We start from the raw sequence: 26,632 nt of genomic DNA on the forward strand, positions 1-26,632 counted from the left end.
AAGTTGGCATCCTTGGCGCAGTACTGGGTTTCCCAATAAGCACACTAAGCACTTGCTTAGGGCACCTACGAAGTGGGGGCACCAAAAAAGGAGATTTTTAAAAAATAGAATTTAACATTTGATGTTTCAAAAACAACATGGAAGTAGTCGTCAAAAACAGAACTTTGTGAGACTTCTTTACACCCCATTCCCTCTTCTTTCCCTGCTGTTCTGTTTTAATTACTTTTAATTACTTATCCTTACCTAAACCAGCAGGCACCCCGAGAGGCGCTGCCATTGAAAGGTGTCTAAGCCTTGCTGCTAACAATGTTAAAGTATACATAACATACAAATACAATTTTTTTTTATGTCCTATAGTATTAGGAAGATAATTTGAGCAGCCAAATTTGGAGTCCAGTGCTGCCTGATAATGTTTTGTTTCTTTTGAAATGTTCACAGCAGCAGCAGAAAAGGGCAGATGAAATTACCAATGGAAATTCTTCGATGTAAATTGATGCCACCCCAGGAAAGTCTGCTTTAACGGTGTTACCAGTTCTTCTTCAAGCATAGTTTCTAACAGTCCTTGGCAGTAGATCCCTGCAGCTCTCATTGTGCGAGTTCTGTTTATTTGTTTGTTTGCTTGCTTGCTTGTTTGCAAAGAATCAGCCTCCTGCAATGGACGAACAAGGCAGTGACAGACCTGCTAATCCTGAAGATGAATTAAGTGTAAGTAAGTAAACTTGAAATGCACTGCAATGTTGTGCCTGGTTGAAATAACAATGTGTTCTGTTTATCATATACTTGCTGAACCCATGAATTATGAAAGCGATATCTGGGAACTAATTGGCGCTGTCAATGCTGTAGCTGATTTTAACTGGTTTTTTAGGTGAAATATGATGTGCATTTATTTACATGCAATTGATAGGGCACGAGATCAGCCCTTGAGAACTGATGGCAGGAGATTCGCATCAGGAGGCGGAGTGAAGTTCTGTTAAAACTTATTTCATTCCTGGGTGCAATTTTTGAAAAACAAATCAATTAATTATACAGCATATCTAAATATAGTTCGCATTCAGCTAGTTGGCATAGTAACTGCTATCCTGGACTGCTGACAGGTGGTTAAAAGGAAGAGGAGGACTTAAATAATTCAGTGTTCTGTGATACTTAAATTGCTTTATTAATGGGAATGAATTCTACAATGCATAATCAGAGGTGGCACAAGCGAGGGGGCAGGGAGACACATTGTTCTTTAACCGATTAAAGGAATAATTTGAGATACTTAAATTGTAGCAGTCAGCTATGAAATTTGCTGGATAAAGTAACCGTGCTGAAAATGCACTGTTCTGCTGTTGGTGTCTGACCAAATAGTATGATGGAAGGAAAAGCAAGGAAGTTCAAAAGAGTTTATAGTCCCTGTGAAATATTTAAAGGGAGAAAGGGTTGACCAGGAAAAATGTGAAGCCCTGTTAATAGGATTTGACTTATATCCTTCCCTTCTTCACAAAGAAGCACAGGACACTTTGGATATGGGAGATGGCCCTTTTTGAACTGAGTGTTTCAATAGCAAAAGGTGCTTATTTGATGGCTACTGATAGCTGGAAAATTGAGCAGTAATGACAGTTGATGCCTGGTGGCTGCTATGTACTGACTCCGCCTCACCTGCTTGGGCTGGAGAGAAACGTTTTGTGCTGTAGCCAGCAAAGTAAAGGGAGGGGGAAGCAGATGTGGCATTATTTGCACGGATTTATAAAATTATTATTATTATTAGTAGTAGTAGTAGTATTTACAAATTGTAAGTACCAACCTTAGTGCTGCATGTGTAGGGTGCTTCAAGCCTATCACTTCACCAGATTCCAGATTGTCATCTCTGCTGATTGTGTTGAAATTCTTTGCTGCTGGTATGTTATTTTATATAGTGCACAAAGGACACAGTAGTAAAATAACAAACAGACCATGAGAAACAGTTTTAGGAGTGTATGGTGGCCCTAACTGAAAAGTAAGACTCATTGAGATTTACATTTGTGTAAGCATATCGGGATTGTGTGGGATATCACAACTGCTGTGGCATTTTGATGAAGGACCACACCGATGGCAGAAATGGCAGGGAAGGCATGCCATTCAAGTGTGGAATGAATATGTCTGCCTTTGGGAAATGCTGAACTGAGAGATACTGGACATTTATCTATGTGATTCTTTCCCCCCTCTTTGATTAAGGTATCAAATGTATCAGTACAAATGGCAGATTCAGAAGAAAAGTGGGAAAGAATTGCAAGGAAACTCAATAGGTCAGCAAAATCAAAGAGGAAAGCCAAAAGAAACAAGTCTCTCTGGAATTTTCAAAATAAAATCATCCTGTTTACAGTGGTCCTCTTCATTGTAGGTGTTATAACTTGGACGTTATTGTGGCTCTTTATTGGTGAGTTTCTGTATCTCCATTGTAGGCAATGCTTTATGAGGCCTTTCCCCATATTTACATTTAAAGAACACTCATAGAGGTATAAACAATGCTCTAGAAAATCGTTTTCTATTATGTTGCTTTTTATTGGCTCTAGAAAAAGGTTTTACAATGGAGGCTGCTTTTCTCCTTCAGAAGATGTGTATGTCGGAATGTCAGTTAAAAGAGAATCCTAGCAGCATTTTGGAAAACCTGTTCCTCAGAGCCCAACATTTAACTAGATACAGTGGTACCTTGGGTTAAGTACTTAATTCGTTCTGGAGGTCCGTACTTAACCTGAAGCACCACTTTAGCTAATGGGGCTTCCTGCTGCCATCACGCCGCCACTGCACAATTTCTGTTCTCATCCTGAAGCAAAGTTCTTAACCCGAGGTACTATTTCTGGGTTAGTGGAGTCTGTAGCCTGAAGCGTATGCAACCTGAAGCGTATGTAACCCGAGGTACCACTGTATAGGAGAGTAGTCTGGATGAGAATTTGTTTCTATAGGGTGTGCACCCACAGCTCAAAAGTGAGAGGAAGGTCTCCATTAGCTATTCTTCTTCTTAATGAATTGTCCTCCACCATAACCAACCAAAACCCAAGTTTGTGTGTGTGCTTTATGTCATTTTCTGCAAATGCATTTCTTCCTTGTTTTGCTTCATGATTGAGACTGGGCTATTGCATTATTTTTCTGGCTCTATAGTGAAAAACTTTTTAAAGGGCAAAATGCTAATATATTATTATGTAGTGAAATTCCAACATACTAAGGAAAACCTGGTTATCATGTGGGGGGCTATTGGCTAGTGTCTGTGCCCTTGACAAGATACTTTCCCCAAAGCAGTTTACTTGTTTTTAAAATGAGTCGTCATTATATGTAAGGATCGACACACACATGAATAGATATATGCTGCTTTAATATTCTTAAAGTAGTACTTTGTCCAAAAGATAAGGCGACACACATGACTGATTACTGATCTACCATTCAGATTTCAGGACTGTGTGCAAGACTGCACAGACTATCATTGTGTGCTACCTGGTTGGTGTTGACCTATATCAGAGCCTTCTTGGTAGCAGTTCTCTATCTGTGAGATGCCTTCCCTGGTGAGGTGTATCTGTCTCCCTTATTATTAACATCAAGGAAAGTCTGAAAAACATCCCTGTTCATCCAAATGTTTGATGGCTGAAATATACTATTCCTGGCAACCTTGACATTATTATTATAAGCTATTAGGATACGTTACTATTTTAAACTTTTAAAAATGTATTGTTTTGATGCTTTGTTGTGCTCTTTTTATTACCATAATCAAAAAAGGAAAAATAAAAATAACACTCACCTTTTGTTTTACAGTTCAGGCAGAAAACAAAGATGCACTGTATTTTGTTGGATTATTTCGTGTTGCCAACATTGAGTTTCTCCCAGAGTATCGGCAGAAGGAATCCAGGGAGTTTCTCTCTGTTGCACAGAATGTGCAGCAAGTGGTAAGAAAAAAACGCCAACCCTTGTGTTCCACATTATCACCAAAGCATATGCAATAATCAGCTGGTTGTGTGGACCCAGCAATCCTTGTCTTTTGTAGTGTGTCAATAAAGGGAGATAACACATTCTGGAATTTTCTCTCCATGTCGTATTTGCAGTACCATAGAAAGATTACTGCTGGATCAGGATGAAGGCTCACCTAGTCCAGCATCCTGTTCTCACAGTGGCCTGAAACAGAACTCTCCCTGCTGGCATTTCCTAGCAACTGGTATTCAGAGTAATACTGTCTCTGGCTGTGGAGGTAGAACATAGTCATCATGGCTTGTAGACACTGTTTGCCTTATCCTCCATGGATTTGTCTAATCCTCTTTTATAGCGAAGTTGATGGCCATCACTACAATGCTACAATGTCATGCAGTCTTCCCAGGGAAAACAGAGAGAGAGAGAGAATCATAGTGTAGAGTGGACCCTGAGGGTCACCAATCCAACCCCTTGCTATGCAGGAATCTCAACTAAAGAATCCAGGACAGATGGCCCTCCAACCTCTGCTTTAAAACCTCCAAGGAAGGAGACTCTAAAAAGTTTAGAGTGAGTCCATTCCACTGTCAAACAGATCTTACCACCAGAAAGATCTTCCTCATGTTGAGTCAGAATCTCCTTTCTTGTAACGTGAATCCATTGGTTTGGGTCTTCATTTCCAGAGGAAGAGATAACAAGCTTCTTCCATCCTCCATGTGACAGTCCTTTAGATATTTGAAGATGGCTATCCTCTCTCCTCTCAGTCTTTTAGCCAGGCTAAACGTACCCAGCTCCCTCAACCGTTCCTCATAAGGCTTGGTTTCCAAACCCTTGATTGTCTTGGTCACCCTCCTCTGTGCATGTCAAGGATTGTTAATAGCCTTCTTAAATTGTGGTACTCTGAACGGGACACAGTACTCCAGGTGTGGTTCACCAACACATACATGCAGTTAATGAATGCAGTTATACTGAGTCAGACCATTGGTCCATCCAGCTCAGTATTGTCTACACAGATTAGTGGCAGCTGTCCAGGGTTTCAGGCACGAGTCCCTGCTAACCCTCCCCGGAGATGCCAAGGATTGAACTTTAGACCTTCTGCATGCAAAGCAGATGCCCAACCACTGAGCTGCAGTCCTAATGTGGCTTCTTGAAGGAGTACACAGCTTTCAAAGAACTAAATTCAATAGAAAGAGGGAAGTGGAAGGGCACTGCTGATGGGTGGGGGTTCAATAATGAGTGCTTGAAATGGTGCAAAGGAGAGCAAAGGCATGAGCCTCAGTCTTTAATAAATATCCTTAAAATACAAGATGTGTCTGTGTGCATGAGTTATGCTGCACAGTCACTATCCAGTAGGTCCCATGCAACTTATACAGCCACATCCCCAAAATAAATGGGTCTTGGTGGGCTGGATAGCTCAAAACCAACTGACCAAGCTTTCAGCACTGTTTGCTGGTCTTCATTGTATTTCCCCTTTCTCTTAACTCACTGTCTCTGTTATTTACTGGAATACCAGCCAAGAGCTGGAAGAAAAACATGATTCCCAGGGAGGCACCACTTCCCAAGGATTCCTTATGCTTTACATTGAAAATGCACCTGTTTACATAGGCATTCCCTCAATCTCTCAATCTGAGTCTTCTGATTTACTGTAATCACGGTGCTTTCTTGATAGAATTGTTTTACTGCATATTTTATAGATGTGCATATTTTAATTTTTAATGAGATTGATTTATTGCATAGTTTAAATATGGATGCTTATATTTTAATGTTTGCATGACTGGGTGGGATTTTTGTGCGCAATCTTGCTTAGAAGTCTATATTGGCATTAATATGAGTAATGCAGTCAACAACTTAAATAACTTGTCATAAAGGTACCATAAATCTCCAGTACTCCCTCCTTCAAAGCTGAGAATGATATCCTTGTTATAAATAAACAGGGCTGCTGAATCTGCTGTACTGCATATCAGGCAACTCTCAGGGTGCTTCCAGACTTTTGCTATTTTGGGGCAGGATTCAATCACATACAGACAAATTAAGGTTGCACAATTAAAGTTGATTTGAAGGTCTTGCATAACCTATTTCCTTCCCCTAAAGATCAACTCTTTATGGTAAGAAAAGTAATAGGGGAATGTACCAGAAACTGTGGGGGTAACAACTCCTTGACACAACATTGTCTAACCTCCCCACAAAGAAATCAGAATAAATGCTCATTAAACAGCCAACATTGTCTAATTGCCCTGCAAAGAAATCAGGATGAATACTCAATAAACCAGTGATCTGGAAGTGCCCTCAGCAAGATTAATTTTAATTTAGTCTGTGTGGGATTGCCCAACCATTCTGTGCATCTTCTCTTTCAGATGAACTTGGTATATACCAAATCTGCTTTCTCCAAATTCTATAAGCAATCCATTGTCTCAGATGTCAGGTGGGACATATTTTCCATTTCATTTGTGGCTGGGGGTCTTAGCGAGAAATAATGTCATGTTGCAGCATTTACTACCCTTGTACTGTCTCTTGTTGCAAACCAAAAGCCTCATCATATGTGACCAAATCCAAACACAGAAAGCACTCCCATGTCCCATAAAGTATCTTACATTTTAAAAATGTTGGTACATTAAAAACAACAGTAACAGCAACAACAATGATGAGAAAAGCTATAGATTTTCAAGCACCTGAGTCTCAGAAGGGCCGTGATGTAATTTCTTTTTTCATTTGATTTCAGTAACAACAACAATGGGGGTCTTCTTGTCCATTTCTGGATTGTGTTTGTGGTGCCACAAGCTAAAGGCCAAGTGTTTTGTGAAGATTGTGTAGCTGCTATTTTAAAGGACTCAATTCAGACAAGCATCATCAATCGAACCTCAGTAGGGAGTCTTCAAGGCCTTGCTGTCGATATGGACTCCATTGTGCTTAGCGGTTGGTATCCCTTGGCAGTTGCTATTTTTCCTCTGAAGAAAGTGAACCTTCTGGCACAATTAATAGCTTGCTGTACTGAAAAAAAAACTAGAATCCATAACTTTTGCCTCTGAAATAATCACCTCATGGAACTGGAAAAGCAGAATTGCTATGTGGAGATCTGAACAGGGCCTAATGGTGCTAATCCAATTTTCGCTCAACAGGGTGATGGTGATAATTGGATTTATGTCCCTTTGTGTTTATCATCAGTTGATGCCATGAGTCATTGGAACGTCTTCCTTCCTGATGACTTTCTTATAGAATTCAATCCACTCATATAGGAATGTGCTCATGTGTCTGCTTTGATACCTTATATATGGTGCCAGAGCTAGCCCTACATTAAGTAGAGTGAGGTGTCTACTTCAGACAGCTAGTTTTTGATAGGGTTGTGCACAGCACCCCTGCCTGGCCTAATTTGGGCCTCCAGGATCAACCCAAACCAGGGAAACCTTCCCTGCCCTGGATTCAGCCCCAAATAAATTAAAATACCCCCATTAAACATACAGCCAGGAGAAGCACTGGGGAAGGAGATGTTGTATCTCCACCTACAAGAGCATGGAGGTTCCCACCTGCAGGGTGCTGCTTTGCAAGTGGCTCTGCTAAGGGGAAGGAGCTTGAGAAGAAGCATCCTGAACCCCACAGGCTGGAATCCTCCACTCAACAGACTGGAGAATTAATGTATTATTTTTATCACCATGGAGAGGTGAGAGACACTCCTGGAATTTTCAAGCTCAGGTGGTTGGCCTTGGGACTGTTACCTTACCTTGCGGTGTGGGGGTGGGTGGGTGCTTTAAGCAATAAGAAACGTATTCGGCCAACCCTATATGGAGTTCCAGAGTGAAACCAGCTGTCGGGATCCCATATCCCTCTCCCTGCAAGTTCATTGCAATGCATGTTAGGTCTTTTAGTCTGAATAAAATCCTGGGAAACATCCTTTTGTGGTGGCTTCACAAATTCACACACATTATTGTCATATCAATAGGTCACTATTCTCAATTTCCAAATTAACACTGCAATGCAGTGCAGTCTCATATTGTGTGGTGGTTACATTCCAGAGATGGCGTTTATATGCAAAAATGTGTATACTTCAACCAGCCCTTTGGAGCTACTCAGTGTGAGCATCCTTACCTTTCCAGAGCTGTACACCATGTGGGCCTTGCCTCTCCCCCCAAGCAAGGCAGAGAGCTTTTACCAGGCTCTGGGATGCTCTCACAATATCTCGTGGGACTGTTCAAGCTCCAGCAAGATATCACAAGTGCATCCCAGAGCACAGTAAGTCTGAGAGCTTAAATGCTCTAAGGAATAGTTCAGTCAGTAGAGCATGGGACTCTAAACCCATGAGGCTTGTGGATTGAAGTGAAAGATTCCTGCGTTGCAGGGATTTGGACTCAATGATCCTTCTGATCCCCTCCAACTATGCTTCTATGATTCTTTCTGCACTGAGAAAACCCTGCACAGAAAGAACATTTAAGTTCTCTGCCTTCTCTGCATGTCATTTGTGTGATTACTACTTCAGCCACTTCATGTTGAAATCACACATGTTAAATGCATATATGTTGTGATCATACTGTATTACATTCATATGTTGCCTGCTGGTCTGTTTGCTTAAATATGTGCAGAGTCATTTGTATTTTCTCCTCCCATGCAGTTGGGCTTCGATCAGATTACTCTTCAACAACAGGAACAGGTACATGACTGAGTTTTTTTAAAACACATTTTCCCATTTAACACATTTCAAAATGGCAAACGTATATTATGTGGTGAAAATTGAATCCTGCCCGTATCTGTATCACCTTCTACAATGTAGGCTTTGTACAGGGCTATACATGGGATCTGTTGGGCAATTTAGCATTTAGATCATGCTTTTGAGTGTTCAAAGATGTCATTCTTACAACAACCTGAGAGGGAAATCAGCTTTGGGAAATGCTCCCTGTTTCTCTGGGAGATAATGAATTTCAGAAGGAGACACTACCACGGTTTGGGCTTCTTTAGAGGAGGAGTTGGTGATATTTCAAAAATATTTTGCTTGCAACTGTAGAAGTAGAGAATCAGTAGGGACAATCAGTGTGTACACTGACACCAGGCAGCAGAAGTGCAGCCCTCACATCAGATCTCCCAAGACCCCAAGATGCTCCTGATTTCACAGCTAGAGATGAGAGGGAAATTCACCTTCAAACCATTATGCAAACCTAAGCACAATTATTATTCAAAATTCACATTGCACATCTTTGATGTGGTTCTTCAAGCAAATAATGTGTACAGAAATGTGTTTATTAACAGGAAGTATAGATAAAAATGCATATATTCATAAGAATATACCGTATTTTTCGCCCCATAGGGCGCACTGGCCCATAAGGCGCACCTAGTTTTTTTGGGGGGGAGAAATAAAGAAAAAAAATTATTTCCCCCCCCAGGCGCGGGCCTGGGGTGGGGGAAGCCTGAGCTTCCCCTGACCCCAGCCCCCAGAACAGGCTGCTATCCGCAAGCCTAGGGAGCCCGGTGGGAAGTCGCGCTGGGCTCCCAAGGCTTGCGGAGAGCTGCCCGAAGCCCGGGGTGCGCTCCCCAGGTTTTGGGCTGCAGGCTGCTGTCTGCAAGCCTTGGGAGCCCAGCGGGAACTCCCGTGGGCTCCCAAGGCTTGTGGATAGCTTCCTGAAGCCTGGAGAGCGAGAGGGGTCGGTGAGCACCGACCCCTCTCGCTCTCCAGGCTTCAGCGAAAGCCTGCACTCGCCCCATAGGATGCAAACACATTTCCCCTTCATTTTTGGAGGGGGAAAAGTGTGTCCTATAGGGCGAAAAATACGGTATATAATATGCATTATATCAGGACAATTGCTTGCAAAAAGGGAGACACCTGCACTAAAATGCTGCCACATTTTAATGAGAGGTGTGGTTTTTTTAAAAAAGTAAATTGATGCAGAAATATCGATAGATTTGGCCATTCCTGCTAGCAACTGTTTCTTCTAGGTCTGCTTCTTGCAATCTGAAAATGGCTTTTATTCCTCTACTCACCCACTCTTCCACACATACATTCATACCACATATCTCTTTTTCTGTCTTTCCCTCTCCTCCTGTCTCATTATTTCCAGATGACCTGTTTACTGAATATTCATTCTGATTGTCTGCACAACTTTGTGGGAATGCCAGCTCTTTACTGAGTGCTCGTTCTGGTTTGTCGGGAGCACAGCAGACCCACATGTGAGGCAAGGTGAAGCAACTGCTTTGGGTGGCAGGATCCTCAGGTGACAAAATTTCTTGGTCTGGCCCTATCTAATACTCTCTCTCTCTCCCTCCAGTGTGATATAGTGGTTAAGAGTGGTAGACTTGTAATCTGGTGAACTGGGTTCGCGTCTCTGCTCCTCCATATGCAGCTGCTGGGTGACCTTGGGCCAGTCACGCTTCTTTGTAGTCTCTCAGCCTCACTCACCTCACAGAGTGTTTGTTGTGGGGGAGGAAGGGAAAGGAGAATGTTAGCCGCTTTGAGAGTCCTTCGGATAGTGATAAAGCAGGATATCAAATCCAAGCTCCTCCTCCTCCTCCTCTTCTTCTCTCTCCCTCTCTCTCTCTCTCTTTCATACAAACACACACACACACACCACACACACACACACACACACACAGAGTTCCTTTGGTGTCTTCCCCTCCAATGCTCTAACTATTAAAGTAAGAGGCAGCTGCCAACCTGGTTTGCATTTTGGAATGGGGAGATAGGGAATATATTATCCTTTGCCTCAGGCAGCAAAATGTCTTGGGCGGTTTCTGTGGGAAGGTTATATGATGTCACATCAAGCAATTGTTATCTTACACTTTTCAGCACATTTTTTCCTGTCACTTTTCAAAAGTCCATTTTTTAGAAAAGTGGCTGCAGCAGCATTAGGTGGGGTGAAGCCATTGCCTCAGGTGACTGACACCTCACCTGCCCTGCAACCTCTGCCACCAATATCTGGAGATATCTCTCTGAAATCACATGAAACTTGGTTTTAACATCTGCTTTTATTGGCATTTTTAATCTATACGATGTATTGTTTTTTGCAAACTGCTTAGATTGAGCGGCATTTAAATCCAGCTAATGCTTGTTGTTTTTTTAATACAGTGGTACCTTGGTTCCTGAATGGCCTAGTTAATGAACAAATCGGCTCCTGAATGCTGCAAACCCGGTTTTGCAAACATTTTTTGGAAGCGAATGTCTGTTTCGGCTGTCGGCATTGTTTCCTGAGCCAATCAGCCAATCAGAAGCCGTGCCTTGGTTTTTGAACGTTTTGGAAATCGAACGGACTTCCAGAATGGATTGAGTTCGAGAACCAAGTACCACTGTACATAAATACATTTTTGGGGGGGTTGAATAGAAAATTAAATGGGCAAATCTGGTTGTAAATGTCAGTCGGATCAATTGATATTTTATCAGTGACATGTGAAAAATATTATCTTGTCTATCCGTAAAGCTTAAGCATTGTCTTTTACCAAGCATTGTAATCTCCATGATACTAATCAACATTTACTGTAGGTTCAAGCTGCATATATGATCTGCATGCAGACCGGCTGCACCAGCACTTTCCATTGGACATTTCAACAGCATCTGGAAGGATGATCTGCTATTTCAAACTGATTGCATTGGTCGGCTACTTAATCCGCCTCTCCGTAGCATCCATTCAGATTGAAGCAGACAATTGCATCACTGATTCGCTGACCATTTATGACTCCCTGATGCCAATCAAAAGTAAGATACTGTATCGGTAGGTATGCCTTTTCAGTACAATTTATTTGGTTTCTGCAAGCAGAAAAGAAGTTTATTTTTTAAAAAACAAAACAAAAACGTGTATATTAAACTTGTCCATTGGCAGCCACTGTAGATTCCTTAGCAAGGTATTGCTTGCTAGCAGTATGTTGCTCCTAACAGCAGTTTGCAGACCAAACTTTATGGGAAGACCCACAAAAGGGTGTGTTGCTATAATCTGGGAGTCATTTGGAAGGAAGGGCAGGATAGATTGGGGCAGGGGTCCCAAAGGCATGCGATTGGCAAACATCTTGTCCATGTTATTGAATTGCATTAACTGATTAAAGCAGATGTGGCTTTGAACACCCCTATAGGATCTGCTGTGATAACAGTATCAAAGTCTAACATGAGTTTACCATCCCAGTTATTGTGGCTTCCTTAAACTATTGGCTAGCCAAAGGGCCAAATCTAGTAACAAGGCTAATGATGCATTGTAATTCCCATACTTTCTACACATGAAGAAAAATCAATTTATTTTCAGAATTTGTGAACCAACCAATTCATTCCTGTCTTTCGTTTCTACAAATAATTTGATGCTGGTTACTCTGAAGTCCACGCAAGTGAAGAAAGTGAAGGAATTTCATGGGTACTTTGAGGTCATCCCACAAGAAAGTAAGTGTTCTCATTTGTTAAATGTGGACACTCCAGCTGTAGACTCATCATTAGTTAAGTTTTTTCCCTTACCATCAAAAACAGTATACATCCTACATCAGATATGTGAGACATACCTGTCTGAATTTATGTTTTCTGTCACCTTTATAGCATTTCTCTCTTTCATCTTTTCCATGACCTGCCTAACTTCAGCTCTTTCTACAACCAGTTGTTTGCTTGCTTGCTTCTCAATGTCTTCAGTCTCCAGGGCTGACCCAGCTGTATAAGTAATCCAAGTAATTGCATGGAAGGGCAGCTTATTCAGGTGCCATTGCAACAGCATGTAATCTAAGAACTGCACCTCAGCATCTTCTGTGACCCTGCAAGGGATTCTGGGGTCTCAGACCATGCAGTGCAGCTCTGCAGCATGGAAAATGCCTTGCTGCCCCAACCATTTGCAGATACCACAACGTGAAACATCAGTTGCATTTTCATTATAGAAATAACCAGTATCCCTTTTACTCCATTATGCCAGCAGATGGAGTAGTTGTCAAATACACATATGACATTAGATTGTTGTTAGTTTCACCGTAACAAAGGAATATAGGAGGCTGCCTTGAATGAAGTCAAACCTCTGATTCATCTAGTTCAGTATTGTCTTCAGTGACTGAAAGCGGCTCTCCCGGATTTCAGACAGGGGACCTTCCTAGCCATACCACAAACTGAATCTGGGATCTTCTGCATGTGAAGCAGGGGCTCTGAGTGATAGGGGCATTTCAAAATAACAAAGGTCATTCTGTCACTGGAACCAGGTATATATTTTTCTTGTTAACATGCTTCCCCATTATGGGTCCTTGTGGTCCATTTCACCCTTTTCTCTTTATCTGTCACATCTTTTCCAATAGGGATGGTTTTGGGGTCAGTGGGACAGACTGGGGGTGCTGTTGGTTAACCACCCACCCAGTTGCCCAATGACCACCTTAACCAAGCTGTTGGAGGTGGTCTCCATGATTATACTTCTGCATGACTTCAATATTCATCCAAGGCTGCTATCTTTAGTTCAGCTTGGGACTTCATAGCCTCCGTGACAATCGGGGACAGAACAACACACAAGGCAGGGCATGCACTAGACTTAGTCCTCACTTCAGGGCAAGTCCTGGGGTAGATGTTGGAGGGATGGAATTGATCTTTTTGTCATGGTTAGATCCCTAGTAAAGTTTGGGCTTGCAGCATCAGTATACCCCCATGGGGTGGAGGACCAATTCAAATGGTCTCAGAGACTTAAAGAATCTGATCTGGGGGATTTTCCAGTAACCATATCTGGTTATTCTTTTGAAGACCTAACTTCGCTGTGGAATACTGAGATGGGGAAGGACAATTAACACTAAAACCACAGAGTGCCCCGTCTGACACTGCAAAGTTCCTTGGTTTCCCCCAGAACTACAAGCAATGAAGCAGGTGGATGATGGCCAGAGCAGAAGTGGTGCAACTTCTGGTGTGAAGCCAACCACACAGCGGTTAGGAAGCACAACCATATGCACCATGAAGCGAAGCGACGATGGTAGCAAAAAAGACCTACTTCTCCATCATGTCCTCAAGGAGTCCTCCATGTGATGAAAAAGCTGATATGGCTTGCCCTGGTTAATTTTTATGCACCTTGTTTTGTGTCTGCTGTCTACTATGTTTTGCCTTGTTTTCATTGTTCACCACCCTGAAACATATATAAAAAGGCAGGACAGAAATCCTAAAACAAACAAAGTATTACTTGAAAAGAAAGAAAGCCGTACTGGAAGGAATGACTTCTTCTTTTGGCTGATTCTTGGTTTCCAGATTGTGCAATAATAAGGAAATACATCTTTCTTTTCTCAGAATGCGGCAAAGCTATACTGGCATTGGGAAGTCCTCGATTTGAAGGGAGAATCATGAGTCCTTATTACCCAAGTTACTACCCTCCAAAATGCATTTGTACATGGAGTTTCCAGGTAATTTTGAAACCCCATTGTGCAGGTGTTTCGCAACTGCCCTTTGGTGTGTTTCGTGTCAGTTGGAAACAGGGCTCTCTGTCTGTCAGTCTCTCTTTGCAAGATTCTGAGCCCTTTGATCTCAGCACAAAGCTTGGATCTCTCTCTCTCTCTTTGTGGGTCAAGTAGCTGTAGTGGGAAATGAAAGGTTCCCTTGTGAGGCGATGGAAAGCTGCACTTCCTCTTGGCCACTGCCAGTCTGACCTCTTTCCCAAGGCTCTGAGGAGTTGGCATCTGAGCTGCGGCAAGTGCTGTTGCTCCCTGTAGCCTGGCACAGGGAAAACAAAAAGTGCTACTGCTGTGATGAGGACCCTGTGGTCAGTTTTGAACCAGCAGAATGTTAGTGCTTAAACTTGGGTGTCACTGCTCAGATCTGGAAGCCCTTATTCACAGCTGTATCAGACCTTGATGTAGCTAATCAGTGGGGAGAACGAAGTTACAGGGAACCAGACAGAGGGCCTTCTCGGTAGTGGCGCCCTCCCTGTGGAACGCCCTCCCATCAGATGTCAAATAAATAAACAACTATCTGATGTTTAGAAGGCATCTGAAGGCAGCCCTGTTTAGGGAAGTTTTAAATGACTGATGTTTATTCAATGTATTTATAATCTTTTGTTGGAAGCTGCCCAGAGTGTCTAGGGAAACCCAGCCCGATGGGCAGAGTATAAATAATTTTTTATTATTATTATTATTATTATTATTATTATTATTATTATTATTTAAGATCATAAGCAGGCTCCTGCTGGATCAGGATAAAGACCCATCCAGTCCAGCATCCTATTCTCACAGTGGCCAACCAAGTGTATACAGGAAACCTACAAGCCAACAGTGGAGGCCACACATGCCAGCATCTGAGTGAGAATGGTGGCACAGTGTGTGATGCCACATGCATGACATCCTGACATTGTATGTGTGATAAAACAACAACAAACCTCTGGTTACGTGAAACACATTCAATAAACACACAAGACGTAACCGGTTGTACGTTTGAAAAAAATATGACATACTATTCATTGTATTGAATTGTAGATTTCAACAGAAGTAGCTCATAAAGTTCAATGAAAAATGTAGAAGACCCAGTGGATCAGTTCATTCACTAATCAATTTATGCATAAGGTCCATATATATGAAAGTGTCTATTCCACCTGTCTGTTCATAAAGTCCAACAATCCACACAAAAGGTTGTTACAGTTCCACAGAATCCTTTCACAGAGTCTAAGACAAGGATTTCCAGAATATTAGCCAGGACAGTGGATCTTATAGCATAGTAGTACTGATATCATATATGAGTTTGTACTACTGATGAAGCCCAGGACGGCAAGACAAGGCTAAACAAGGCATAAACTGATTAGAGAATGAACTGATCCACTGAGTCTTCTACGTTTTTCGTTGAACTTTATGAGCTACTTCTGTTGAAATCTACAATTCAATACATCGAATAGTATATCTTATTTTTTCAAACGTACAGCCGGTTACGTCTTGTGTGTTTATTGTACGTGTGATGTCATGACATCAGAGGAAGTGAAGCCTAGCACAGCAGCAGCGCATTAGCGGCACAGCTTCAATGGCCATGGCTTCTCCTGCTCCTGCTGTCACCACCAGCCTGGAGCTGCTTCCAAACTCCTTCCCGTCCGCAGCAGGAGGAGGAGGAGGAGGAGAAGGAGGAGCCAGAGCATTGAGGCTGCCCCATGTGTGGCTCTGTGCTCAGCCTCATTGGGAGGCCTTTTGGAGGGCTCGGTCCCCTCCCCCAAAATATTTCAGGGCCCAAAAGGGCTCAGCCCCCTGGTGGAGGTAGAACATTATTCCCCATGAACTTGTTTAATTTTATTTTAAAGCCATCCAAGTTGGGAGCCGATCATACATATTGAGGGAGAAAATTCCTTAGTAGACTTCGGTGCCTAGTTTGTCAGAGCCTCCACCCAAAGCATACTGCAGGAATATAGCCGGGTGATTTTTGTCGAGGTAGCAAACGTTAGCACACATTTAACCTACTGCAGAATGTGGCTCTCATCAGATGTGTTTCCATTTTATATTGTAACTGGTATCTGCATGAATCTTGATGAGCTCTGGGACAAGTGAAACCCTTGCATGTATCTTATAGTAGTAGGAGTAGGAGTAGTAGGAGTAATATCAAGCTGAATTGTCCACAGTTGTTAAAAATATTTTTAAAATGTATCCCTTATTTCCTTAAAACAGACTCCCCTGAAAAATCTTGGCATAGCGCTGAAATTTCATAATTATACTATCAGTGAAAAAAGCATTAAAGGCTGTGAGCACGGATGGTGGAAAATTAACGAACACATGTAAGTATATGGATATAGGCTATATATTCTCGAGGAGGTAGGCAGCAGATTAAGGAAGTAGTCATAGCAAGTAGTCATGGGATCATTACATTATCCTGATGGCCTTTATTTTAATGCGCACGGCAAGATACAAACTGTTCTCATTTGCTTCATGTTCATTCTTCAGCATTGTTTGGATACGAGGTATCCTGTCTGGCTTGTGTCAATTGTAGAATGGAGAAGGCTTTCCAGCCCAAGGCAGTAGCTGGTGGTGTAGTGAGACAACAGTGCTTACCTGACCTTCCAGCAGTGGAGTTGCTGCTGCTTGCTGGGAGGGAGAGTGGGAGAATTAAATGGTGGAGAGGTTGGTGCTGAGCGAATACACCAGCAGGAGCTCCGTATTGACTTAGCTGATGTGTTTGCTCAGCTTGGGCCTCCACAACATCTTGCTCCTCCTGCTCTCTCTTGGCTTCCAGTAAGTTGGAGCTACTCTACTGCCATAAGGTAACATAAATGATGACGCCCTGCCACACTGCCTGCTACAGGCCCAAGGGTCACATTCCTTTCAAGGTAACGTTCTAAGGGCTACATGCCGCTGATGAGTTGGGCAGAGGCAAAAGCTGGAAGGATATCATTCTCCATTCTAGTTGACGTTAAGCCCAGATATTTATAGGGGCAAATAGAGAACATGCTGGTGTGTGTGTGTCTGCATAGAAATGTATAGCAGCACCCTAAATTATTTGACCTCAGAAACTTGTGAACATGGGAAACATACCTAATGATGTTATTTGTCCATTGGCCCAGTACTGTCTACTCTGAGTGATAGCAACTTTCCAGGTCAGGTGTGTGGAGAGAGATGCTTTCCATTATCTACTGCCCAGCTTAACTGTGGAGACAATTAGAAATTTAACCTGCAACCTTTTGAATGCAAAGCACATCCGTCACTGTCACTGTGACGGAGCAAATTCCCTAATCTAAGCATACAAAAAACATACAGCCTCATAGTAAAATACTGAGATCACATAAGAAAGCTTTACAAAGAAGGCAGCAACCTATGAATCACTTTGTTTCGCCATGTAAAAAATGGTATTGTCTGAATAGATTGATTAGGATGTAAGGGTTATGTTTCACAAACAATGGCCCAAACAATACTCTCCAGATGCCAATTTTAGTTGTGTCATTGCCACAATGTCCACTGAAAGGGGCTATCAGATACACCAGTGGAAAGGCAATGGGCAGAACAATTATTTCCACAGGTACAAATTTCCTTTGGCGGAAATTCAATGTAGTACTCAACCAGCACAAGCATTTTTGCTACATTGACAGAACAGCCTCTCCTCTCCTTCCTCTATGTGCTGTTCTGGCAGTTCTCTTGACCCTCCAGAGAGGATTTGGGGGAAGTCATTGGGGAGGAGAGGATGGGGAAAGCCCAGTTGTGCTAGCAGGAGTTGAACCCTACTCTTACTCTTTTGTACCAGGTGATGATTTTAGAATGCAGTTGTTAAAAACGTTGAGGAATTCAAATATACTACAACTAGGTCTGTTCTTGTCTTTTAGTGATGAAAGATGTTCCATGCCCCATAAGTTAACATACATTCATCCCACAGGTATTGCGGTTATTACATTGATCATCAAACAATATTCCGAGTTGCAAGCTTTGCAGTTAATGTTGAGTTTCAATGTAGTTCCAAAATTTCAGAGCAGCCACTGCTTGTAGAATATGGAAGCTACAATATCAGCCAACGTAAGACAGATTTTAACTTTCCTTTATAGCTTTTGGAACACCACCTGAATGCATCTTTACTCAAAATACTGGAAGCCATCTTTGGCATGCAGGATAATGCTCAGTTTTTGCATGTGAAGGTTTTCCCCCCCCTGTTTTCTACTTTCTATCCAACAGTTATAATCCACATTTCAGCTATATAAGCTTGATGTGACATGATTTTAAGAACATGTGTATAAGATGGCAGCAGCTCCTATTATTTTTTTAAAAAAAGCATGACTTGCTAATGCAGGCTAAGCAACATGACTTGCTAAATATGCTGAAATATGAAATTGTAACTGATAAATCAGACTTCCCAAACCTGGGGTCTTCCAGATGTTTTGGACCACAACTCCAATTACCCCCCAATCTACAGAGTTGACCTGGCTGGGGTTGATGGAAGTTGTAGTCCAAAATATATTCTGATCACCAGATTAGGGAAAGCTGAAATAGATTACACCTATAAATGATCCGGCAACTCAGCTGTTGAGTTAACCCTTCCTAGTAGAGCATGGCATGAGATTGAGATGTGTCCTTGTATGCTACCTTTCTTAGAATTTATGTCTCAGCTTTGACCAGTATCTTCTTTTCCTGATAAATTGGTAGTTTTAAATTTTATCTCAGGTTGATGAGTAACTCGTGAAATAATATTTCATTGAGTTTTATTAAAAGGCAGTACCTGCCAAGTAGCATTCCTAACCCTTTGTAATAAATAGGAGTGATGCAAAAGCACCTATGAAGCACATTTCATTTTGGGAGAACCAACTGTGTCATTAACTGGTGTTATGCCATTAATTTCTCCAACTTTTCTTCTTCTTCTTTTTTACAATTTCCCATCATTATAAGAAAAGGCATTGCATTTGAAAAATATCAGATAGTGAAATATTTAATGAAATATTCATGACTGCAGTGCAGAATTTGTGTTGCTCTTATCTTACTTTGGAGGTGCCCAATCACTCAACACATCATCTCACCAGAGGTCTGTACTCCACAGCCTTCCCAGGTCCCCATGCTTTGGTTAAAGCCCAGGGGAAGACATTATGAAGTAATTCCTTCCAAGAGATTTTTAAGGTCCTGAAGTTCAGGCAGCCAGGAATGCAGCGGAGTTACTGGGCAAATGTTTAGGAGAAAGAGACATGCACACATACCACACTTGGACACCTCACAATGCTCAGGTAGGCTCAAAGCCACCACACCTACAAACATTCCACAGAAATTCTCAAGTGCCCTGAGCATATGGCAGGAAAAGAAAACTGTTGAGATAGTTGAGTGGAGGCTTCAGCACAGTATAAGTGTAAGAACCAAAATTACTTTGAAAGCTAGAGGTCCTAACTGTTTCCCCTCTTGCCTTCAGCTTGTCCACTTGGAACTTTTGAATGCCATACAGGCTTATGTGTTCAACAAACTCGGCGCTGTGATGGGATCAATGACTGCTTTGATGAAAGCGATGAGCTCTTTTGTGGTTAAGTATCCGTAGCAGATGAGCCCTGAAATATTATGACCACTCTTTAAAGTTACCTTTCTTAGTGACTTGCTGCCTTTCTTCTCATTTTAGGTCTTCCCAAACAAAACTGTAACACCAGTTTCCTAACACAGCACCATTCCCTTTTCTGTGATGGAATAAATGACTGTGAAGATGGTCAAGACGAACGACACTGTACTGAAAGTGAGTCCCACCCCATAAAAGTTGTTAAGTGCAACAGTTTCACCTTACAAATTGCTCATTCTAGTTATTGGAGTGATCCACAATACTTTGGGCTTGATACCAATTCAAGACCATTATTTTTGGTTCTGGTTTTTCTAATCAGGAGAGGAGAAAGATCTGTTGAATGGGCTGCTTTCCATTCATGCAACCATTGGATACAACCCTTTGCCTCTGGCTTAAAAAAGACACACCAAGTACTGGTGTCAAAAGTGAGCTGGTAGCACCTCGTCTGGATGTGAACTGAATGTCGGAGGATTCAGGCAGACAAAAAGAAGTCCTTCTTCACAGAGCACAAAAAAAATCCAGAATTCACTACCACAAAATGAAGTACCGGTAATGGCCATCAGCATGGATGGCTTTAAAAAAAGGATTGGACAAATTTATGAATGATAAGGCTATCAAAGTCTACTAGCCTTGAGGGCTATGTTCTACCTCCACAGCTGAAGGCAATAGGCCTCTGCATACCAGTTTCTGGGGAACACAAGTGGGGAGAAGGCTATTGAGCATCTACTAGTGAGATTCTGATAGGCATCTGTTTGGCATCTGTGACAATTCCTCTCACAGAGCTACAATTCTCAGAGTTCCCACTTTGTGCTCCAGGCCCAACCATCCCTGGCACATGTCTCTTGGAAGTTTGCTCAGGCATGTGTGCTCAGGCAGAATAGGGATTGACCATTAAACATTTTCGAGAATTGTAGCTCAGTGAGGGGCATTGGGGTCTCATAACAACTCTCAACACACTTAACAAACTACAGTTCCAAAGTTTCAATGTCTGAGCTAGCGCTGAAACATTTTCATTTCTTGGATGAAAAAATGAATAAAACTGAAACTGCTGAAGCATGTATTTTGTCACTGGTTCTTTTTCAGGCATTCCGTGTACCAACAATACATTTAAATGCAGCAATAATATTTGCTTCAGGAAGCAGAATGCAAGATGTGACGGGATTGTAGACTGCCTCGATCGAAGTGACGAAAACAATTGCAGTAAGTCTGATCAAGGCTGCAATCCTTAAAAAATGCTTACTAGGACAGCCCTTCTTAATCTGGCATCCTCCAGATGCTGTAGGACTACAGGTCCCTTCATTCTACATCATGGCTAATGGTCAGTGATGATGGGAGTTACAGTCCAAAGTAACTGTAGACGACCAGTTTGTAGAAAGCTGTGCTACAGTATTATGGTGCATCAAATACTTCATTGCATTCAATGGTCTTCAATGGCTTCACTCCACCTCCAGATTTTGAGGGTGGGGGTGGATGGGACAGGAGAGGGGGAGGAAGTTCCATTGCATGCATGGAAGTCCCTTGCACAGGGGTGTAGTGTGGGTTGCCGGTGCTGGGGGGGGGGGCAAGTGTTGTGCCATCCTGTTGGACTGAGCAGCATTCAGTCCCTTCACCAGCCAGAGTCTAACCAATGGAGTCTCTCCTTGCAAACTAGCCCCAGCCTGGGAGCAGAGATAAGGCAGAGAATCTCAAAGCCATTGTTTCATTGATTCAGACTAACTAGTTATCAGTTGTTGGGTAATATTCTGAGAATATTTTAAAAGGATCACAGGTAGCTTCAATAACAACGTGGGCAGAAATTCTAGTCAAAGCTGATGTGTGTGAGCATGGGAACATGACTCATAAGAAACACTCAGCTGGGATGTTCACATCTGAATGGGGAAGTCACATCTCCATTTAAAAACAGAAACAAAACCAGCTTTCCGGTTCACGTGAATTATTGGCTTCATTTTTCAAAGCTACACATGCTTCTCCCAGCCCATGCATATTTTAGTCCATAGATACTGAAAGATACCTTATGCCAGGTCAAACTGCTCGTTTATCTCATGATAGTCAGAGTTGCCAGTGGTTTTCGAGGGTCTGAGGCAGAGGTCTTTCACATCCTTTGCTTCCAGAGGCTTTTATTTAGAGATGCCAGGGACTGAACCTAGGAAGCAAACTGAAGCTATGGGTACTCTTCTTCCAGCTGAATGTAAATAGTTTATGGTGCTTGATCCACCACAGAAAATTCCTAGGCCTAACTAACAGCTGCATGAATTAATCTGCAAATCCTCAATCCCTAATAATAGATTAAGATCTTAACTCAGTATAGAATTGGAGATAATGACATCTACCATTTGCATTAATTACCAGTGGTCTCTGTAAGGCAATCAAAGTTTCACTGGGTCTCCGACCATCTAAGACATGCAGCTTCTCCGGCAGGAAACAGGACTTTGCTTATCTCAGTCCTTCCCCCACAATGTGATAAAGGCCAATGGATGATGTGCTACATGGATTCTCACCCCTAACTAGGCTCTCATTGCACCAGCCACAGGTTTGCATAACAAATTCAGAGGATATTGTGTCGGTCTCTATACAGACAGTGGGGACTTCCGACTTTTTTCCTAATGGCAATTGTACACAGTGTTTGAAACTTGGGGAGAGTTTTTTAAAAGTCGTGTGCCCCAATGCAAGGGTCTCGTGTAAAACAAAAACATAAGTCAGAAACCCTTCTGTGTAACTGTGCATAAATAAATCCTTAATTTGCACCTGAAGGGATTATTTGAATCAAGACCACTGTCATGTGTTTCCTAGCACTCCAAATAGGCAGACCTCAGTTTGACCCTAGTTATATTTAGAGTGCTCACATTCAAAAAGATTAGTTAACAGACCATCCAGTTAACTGTATTATTGGAAAATCAGTATTCCTCCATGGCTGCTACTGCAAGGGAAATGTTGAACTGTTAACCCTCTTTCAAAGGCTGTGGCAGCACTAAATACCGCAACATGCCCCACCGGATTGTGGGGGGGCTGGATGCCCACGAAGGTGAATGGCCATGGCAAGTCAGCCTCCATTTTGCTGGAGTTGCTTACTGTGGAGCCTCTGTGATATCAAAGGAGTGGCTTCTCTCCGCTGCCCATTGCTTTCAAGGGAACAGGTGAGTAATTAGAAATCCCTTCATCCATAGCTTCTCCTTTCTCAAAGCAGTGGCACGTATGGGATAGACATGGAGCACAATGCACTCCTTCTTCTCCTGTTAATTTGTAACAGTCAACCATGCAGCACAATTATGAAATTTCCAATATGCAGCTTGAAAAATAGCCTGGCCTCCCTTTGCATAGGCGAAGGGTCAGTGCACAAGGCTGCCTAGTGCTTGGCTTTTCCAGTATTCACCCATTTCCATCTGTCCATGGCAGATCCCTGCTCAGAGCCCACTTTGTGCTCCAGGCCCAACTACCCCTGGCACCTGTCTCAGGCAGGTGTGGTCCTTGGCTGAACAAAATTCCCCGCTTCCATCTTAGTCCCACAACCCTTGTTTTAGATTCCTCAGTTGCACACCTTCCAACACCCCCTGAAGAAAACGGGGGCACAAGGCCGTGGTACCAAAAGATGCACATATTTTGGTGCTGTGCCCTCGCCCAAGTCAGTTGACTCACACAACAGTGTGGCATCACTGCCAGTACATCCCTGGGACATTCTGGGCAGTGGTGAGCGGTCAGTAGACTAGGGGGACTAGTCTAGTCCCTAAATTTTCCCCTGGCAGCTCCTTACCAAAGCCCAGAGCTTCTGTCTGGCTTAGGAAAGGAGACTTGATGCTCTAATAGTTCACAACTGGTGTGTGTGTGTGTGCGCGCGCGCGCGCGCGCGCGCTCCAGAGTTTTCATACCTTGTTCTAGAAGTCTGGTTACTGATGCTTGCATGATAATCTGCTTTCCTTAAGGTTATCTGATCCTAGAATCTGGACAGCTCATTTGGGAATGCGCACTCAAGGAAAAGCCAAATTTGTCTCTACTGTGAGAAGGATTATTGTGCACGAGTACTACAACAGCAGGAATTATGACTATGACATTGCCCTGCTCCAATTAAGCACTCCGTGGCTGGACACAATGAAGTGGCTAATTCAGCCAATCTGCCTGCCTCCCATCACACACAGAGTTCACACTGGGGAGAAGTGCTGGGTAACAGGATGGGGGCAAAAGCAAGAAACAGGTGAGCTTCCTGCTCCTTTTTGCCAACATGCCAGGAATTGCAATGAGAGATTTTTTGTTTCACTTTTTATGTTTAGCACAGAGTTTGTATCTGTAACATCAATGCATAATCATATTTTCTCGAAACAGATAGTGGATTAGGTGACAAAGCAGAAGCAAAGGGAGTCCTTGTGGTGTCGTGGTTAGAGTGCCAGACTTGGACCTTGGAGACCAGGGTTCAAATCCACACTCAGTCATGAAACTCACGGGGCAGCCAGTGCCTAGAGCCACAGCCACAGGGTTTTTGTGGGGATTAAATGAGGAGGGGCGAGAACCATATATGCCACCTTGAGCATCTTGGAGTGAAAAATGGGACATAAATGCAAAAAATAATTAAAAAGTGACTTGCTTTGCTCATTTTAAGCAGAAGCTGAACTCTGACAAGCAAGGTAGAACTTTTTGAAGGAAGCATCAGCATTGTGCCATCCATGCCAGGGATGAGGAGCAGCCTATAACCCTTGGACTCCAACTCCCATCAGTCCCAGCCAGCATGGGCAAGGGTCAGGGATGATGGGAGTTGTAGTCCAACAATACCTGGAGAGCCACACATTCCCTGTCACTGACATGCTTTCTGTAATGGTTCTACTGGTGATGATGGATCCTGAGGGCACCAACGTAAAAGGAAGCCCTTTTTGTCAGCCTCAGTTGGCCACCTGCAATATGAAGATGGTAATATTCACTTAACTCACAGGATTATTGTAAAGATCAATGAAACAACAAGCGCTGATTTGATCCTTCTAAACTCATAAATAATAACAGTAACAACAATAAGAGCTAGGACAGAAGCCAACATCTCCTTTCCTTGGAAGAGAACCCCATTTCAGTATAATAACTTACTTTCTAGACATAAGATATATAAATAAAGACGTTATTGGTTTTCTTAGATTTGGTAAGGGCCAGGTTTAGTATAGTATGTTGCTATAAGGATTGCTATCTGGATCTGGAGTGAGAGATCAGGTTCTCGAGAATTATCATCTTGCCTAAATTATTAAACTTTTCCAGATGATGAAACCTCGGCAGTTTTGCAAAAAGCAGAGGTAGAGATTGTTGATCAAACACTGTGTCATTCAACATATGGGCTTATTACAGCCCGCATGCTGTGTGCTGGGATGCTGTCTGGGAAAAGGGATAGCTGCAAAGTAAGTACCTTGCTCTCTCATATACTTGCCCCACTTAGACTTGCTCACCACCGCTGCTTACTATTCCTCACCCCCACCCGCCAAAATATCACCACTGACTTTTGACTGTATTCCAGTTCAGGTCTGTGCTAGGAAACCTAATGACACTGGTCTCAACTGGATCTTATATATACCCTCCCCTGACAGGTTGTGCTCCTGCAACCTGAAACTTCTCCTGCATGGAAGGCACCACTGCTCTTCCCAATTCATATGTCTCCTGGTTCCGGGATACGGGGTGAGGGGTGAGGGGTAGGAGAAGGTAGTGTGTCTACTGACTCATCTATTGGTTGAACAGCCTTTTCCTCTTCTGCCACATCTGGTGCACCTTCCTCTACCTCAGACTGCCTTGACTCCCCCCCCCCCGGCTCCCACCTTGTGAGTGGCACCAATCCCCATAAATGACTGGCCTCCTCTCCTGGGTCATTCCCCATGCCTCTGCCACATACTCTTCAGAGCTCTGTGGTGTGGTGCAGTGGTTAAGAGCGGTAGTCTCATAATCTGGGGAACCAGATTCACGTCTCCGCTCCTCCACATGCAGCTGCTGGGTGACCTTGGGCCAGTCATACTTCTTTGAAGTCTCTCAGCCCCACTCACCTCACAGAGTGTTTGTTGTGGGGGAGGAAGGGAAAGGAGAATGTTAGCCGCTTTGAGACTCCTTAAAGGGAGTGAAAGGTGGGATATCAAATCCAAACTCTTCTTCTTCTTCTGCCTGTTCCTGACACCTGGGGACAGCTTTTATCCACATTGGTAGATAATTGATGCTTTCAACAGAAATGATCTAAAACGGCAAAATGTGTTGACCTTTGAAAACAATGTCTTTTTTTTAGGGAGATTCTGGAGGACCCCTATCATGTCGAAGCAAAAGTGATGGAAAGTGGTTCTTGATGGGAATCGTTAGCTGGGGCTATGGCTGTGGAAGACCCAATTTCCCCGGAGTATACACAAGGGTGTCAAATTTTGCTACATGGATACACAAATATGTGCCTTCAGTTTTTTAATTTAGCGGCAATTACACTTGAAACAGAGTCAGCTCTGAAATGTCCTCATTAAAACCACATTTACTAAATGATTAGTGGTGTTTTCAGTTTGTCATTGTGGCCTCAGAATGAATGGCACGACCACATGCTCAGTAAGTAGAATTGTACAGAGGTCTTGAAAAGTATAGGTTCCTCCCTTTCTCATTCTCAAGTGATGCCACAAAAACTTAATTTTTGGTATATTTTTAATGATTATTTGCATCAAATGTAGGGGGAAAGATATTTTATAAGACTACAACACTAGCCATGTGTCAGGATGTTGTCAGTGGCTCCCGGCTGGCTGCCCAAGAAAGTATAAAGACAAGGAAAAATTTCTTACCATCCTTTTTATTTCAATATTTACAGAGAGAGGCTATAGAACCCAGCCTCTTGGATAATGGCATTGTCCTGAGTGAATCTCCACCCCCGTCTCTTCCACT

The 26,632-nt window shown here is 42.7% G+C and overlaps 1 protein-coding gene across 1 annotated transcript; it reads left to right on the forward strand.

The window, feature by feature from the left end:
* The first annotated feature begins 527 nt into the window (after positions 1–527).
* TMPRSS7 (transmembrane serine protease 7) lies at positions 528–26,176 on the forward strand. Its single transcript, XM_083438540.1, has 18 exons — positions 528–705; positions 2,194–2,395; positions 3,763–3,893; positions 6,264–6,331; positions 6,629–6,822; positions 8,510–8,548; positions 11,363–11,591; positions 12,114–12,244; positions 14,093–14,205; positions 16,438–16,544; positions 18,131–18,267; positions 19,640–19,747; positions 19,841–19,951; positions 20,858–20,974; positions 22,731–22,908; positions 23,692–23,960; positions 25,001–25,137; positions 26,004–26,176. Exons 1-18 carry the CDS (start codon positions 655–657, stop codon positions 26,172–26,174), a joined length of 2,493 nt encoding a protein of 830 aa, XP_083294666.1. The 5' UTR covers positions 528–654; the 3' UTR covers positions 26,175–26,176.
* Positions 26,177–26,632: the final 456 nt, after the last annotated feature.

The sequence above is a fragment of the Podarcis tiliguerta genome, assembly GCF_965153285.1.
Source record: "Podarcis tiliguerta genome assembly, chromosome: 4".
Taxonomy (NCBI): domain Eukaryota; kingdom Metazoa; phylum Chordata; class Lepidosauria; order Squamata; family Lacertidae; genus Podarcis; species Podarcis tiliguerta.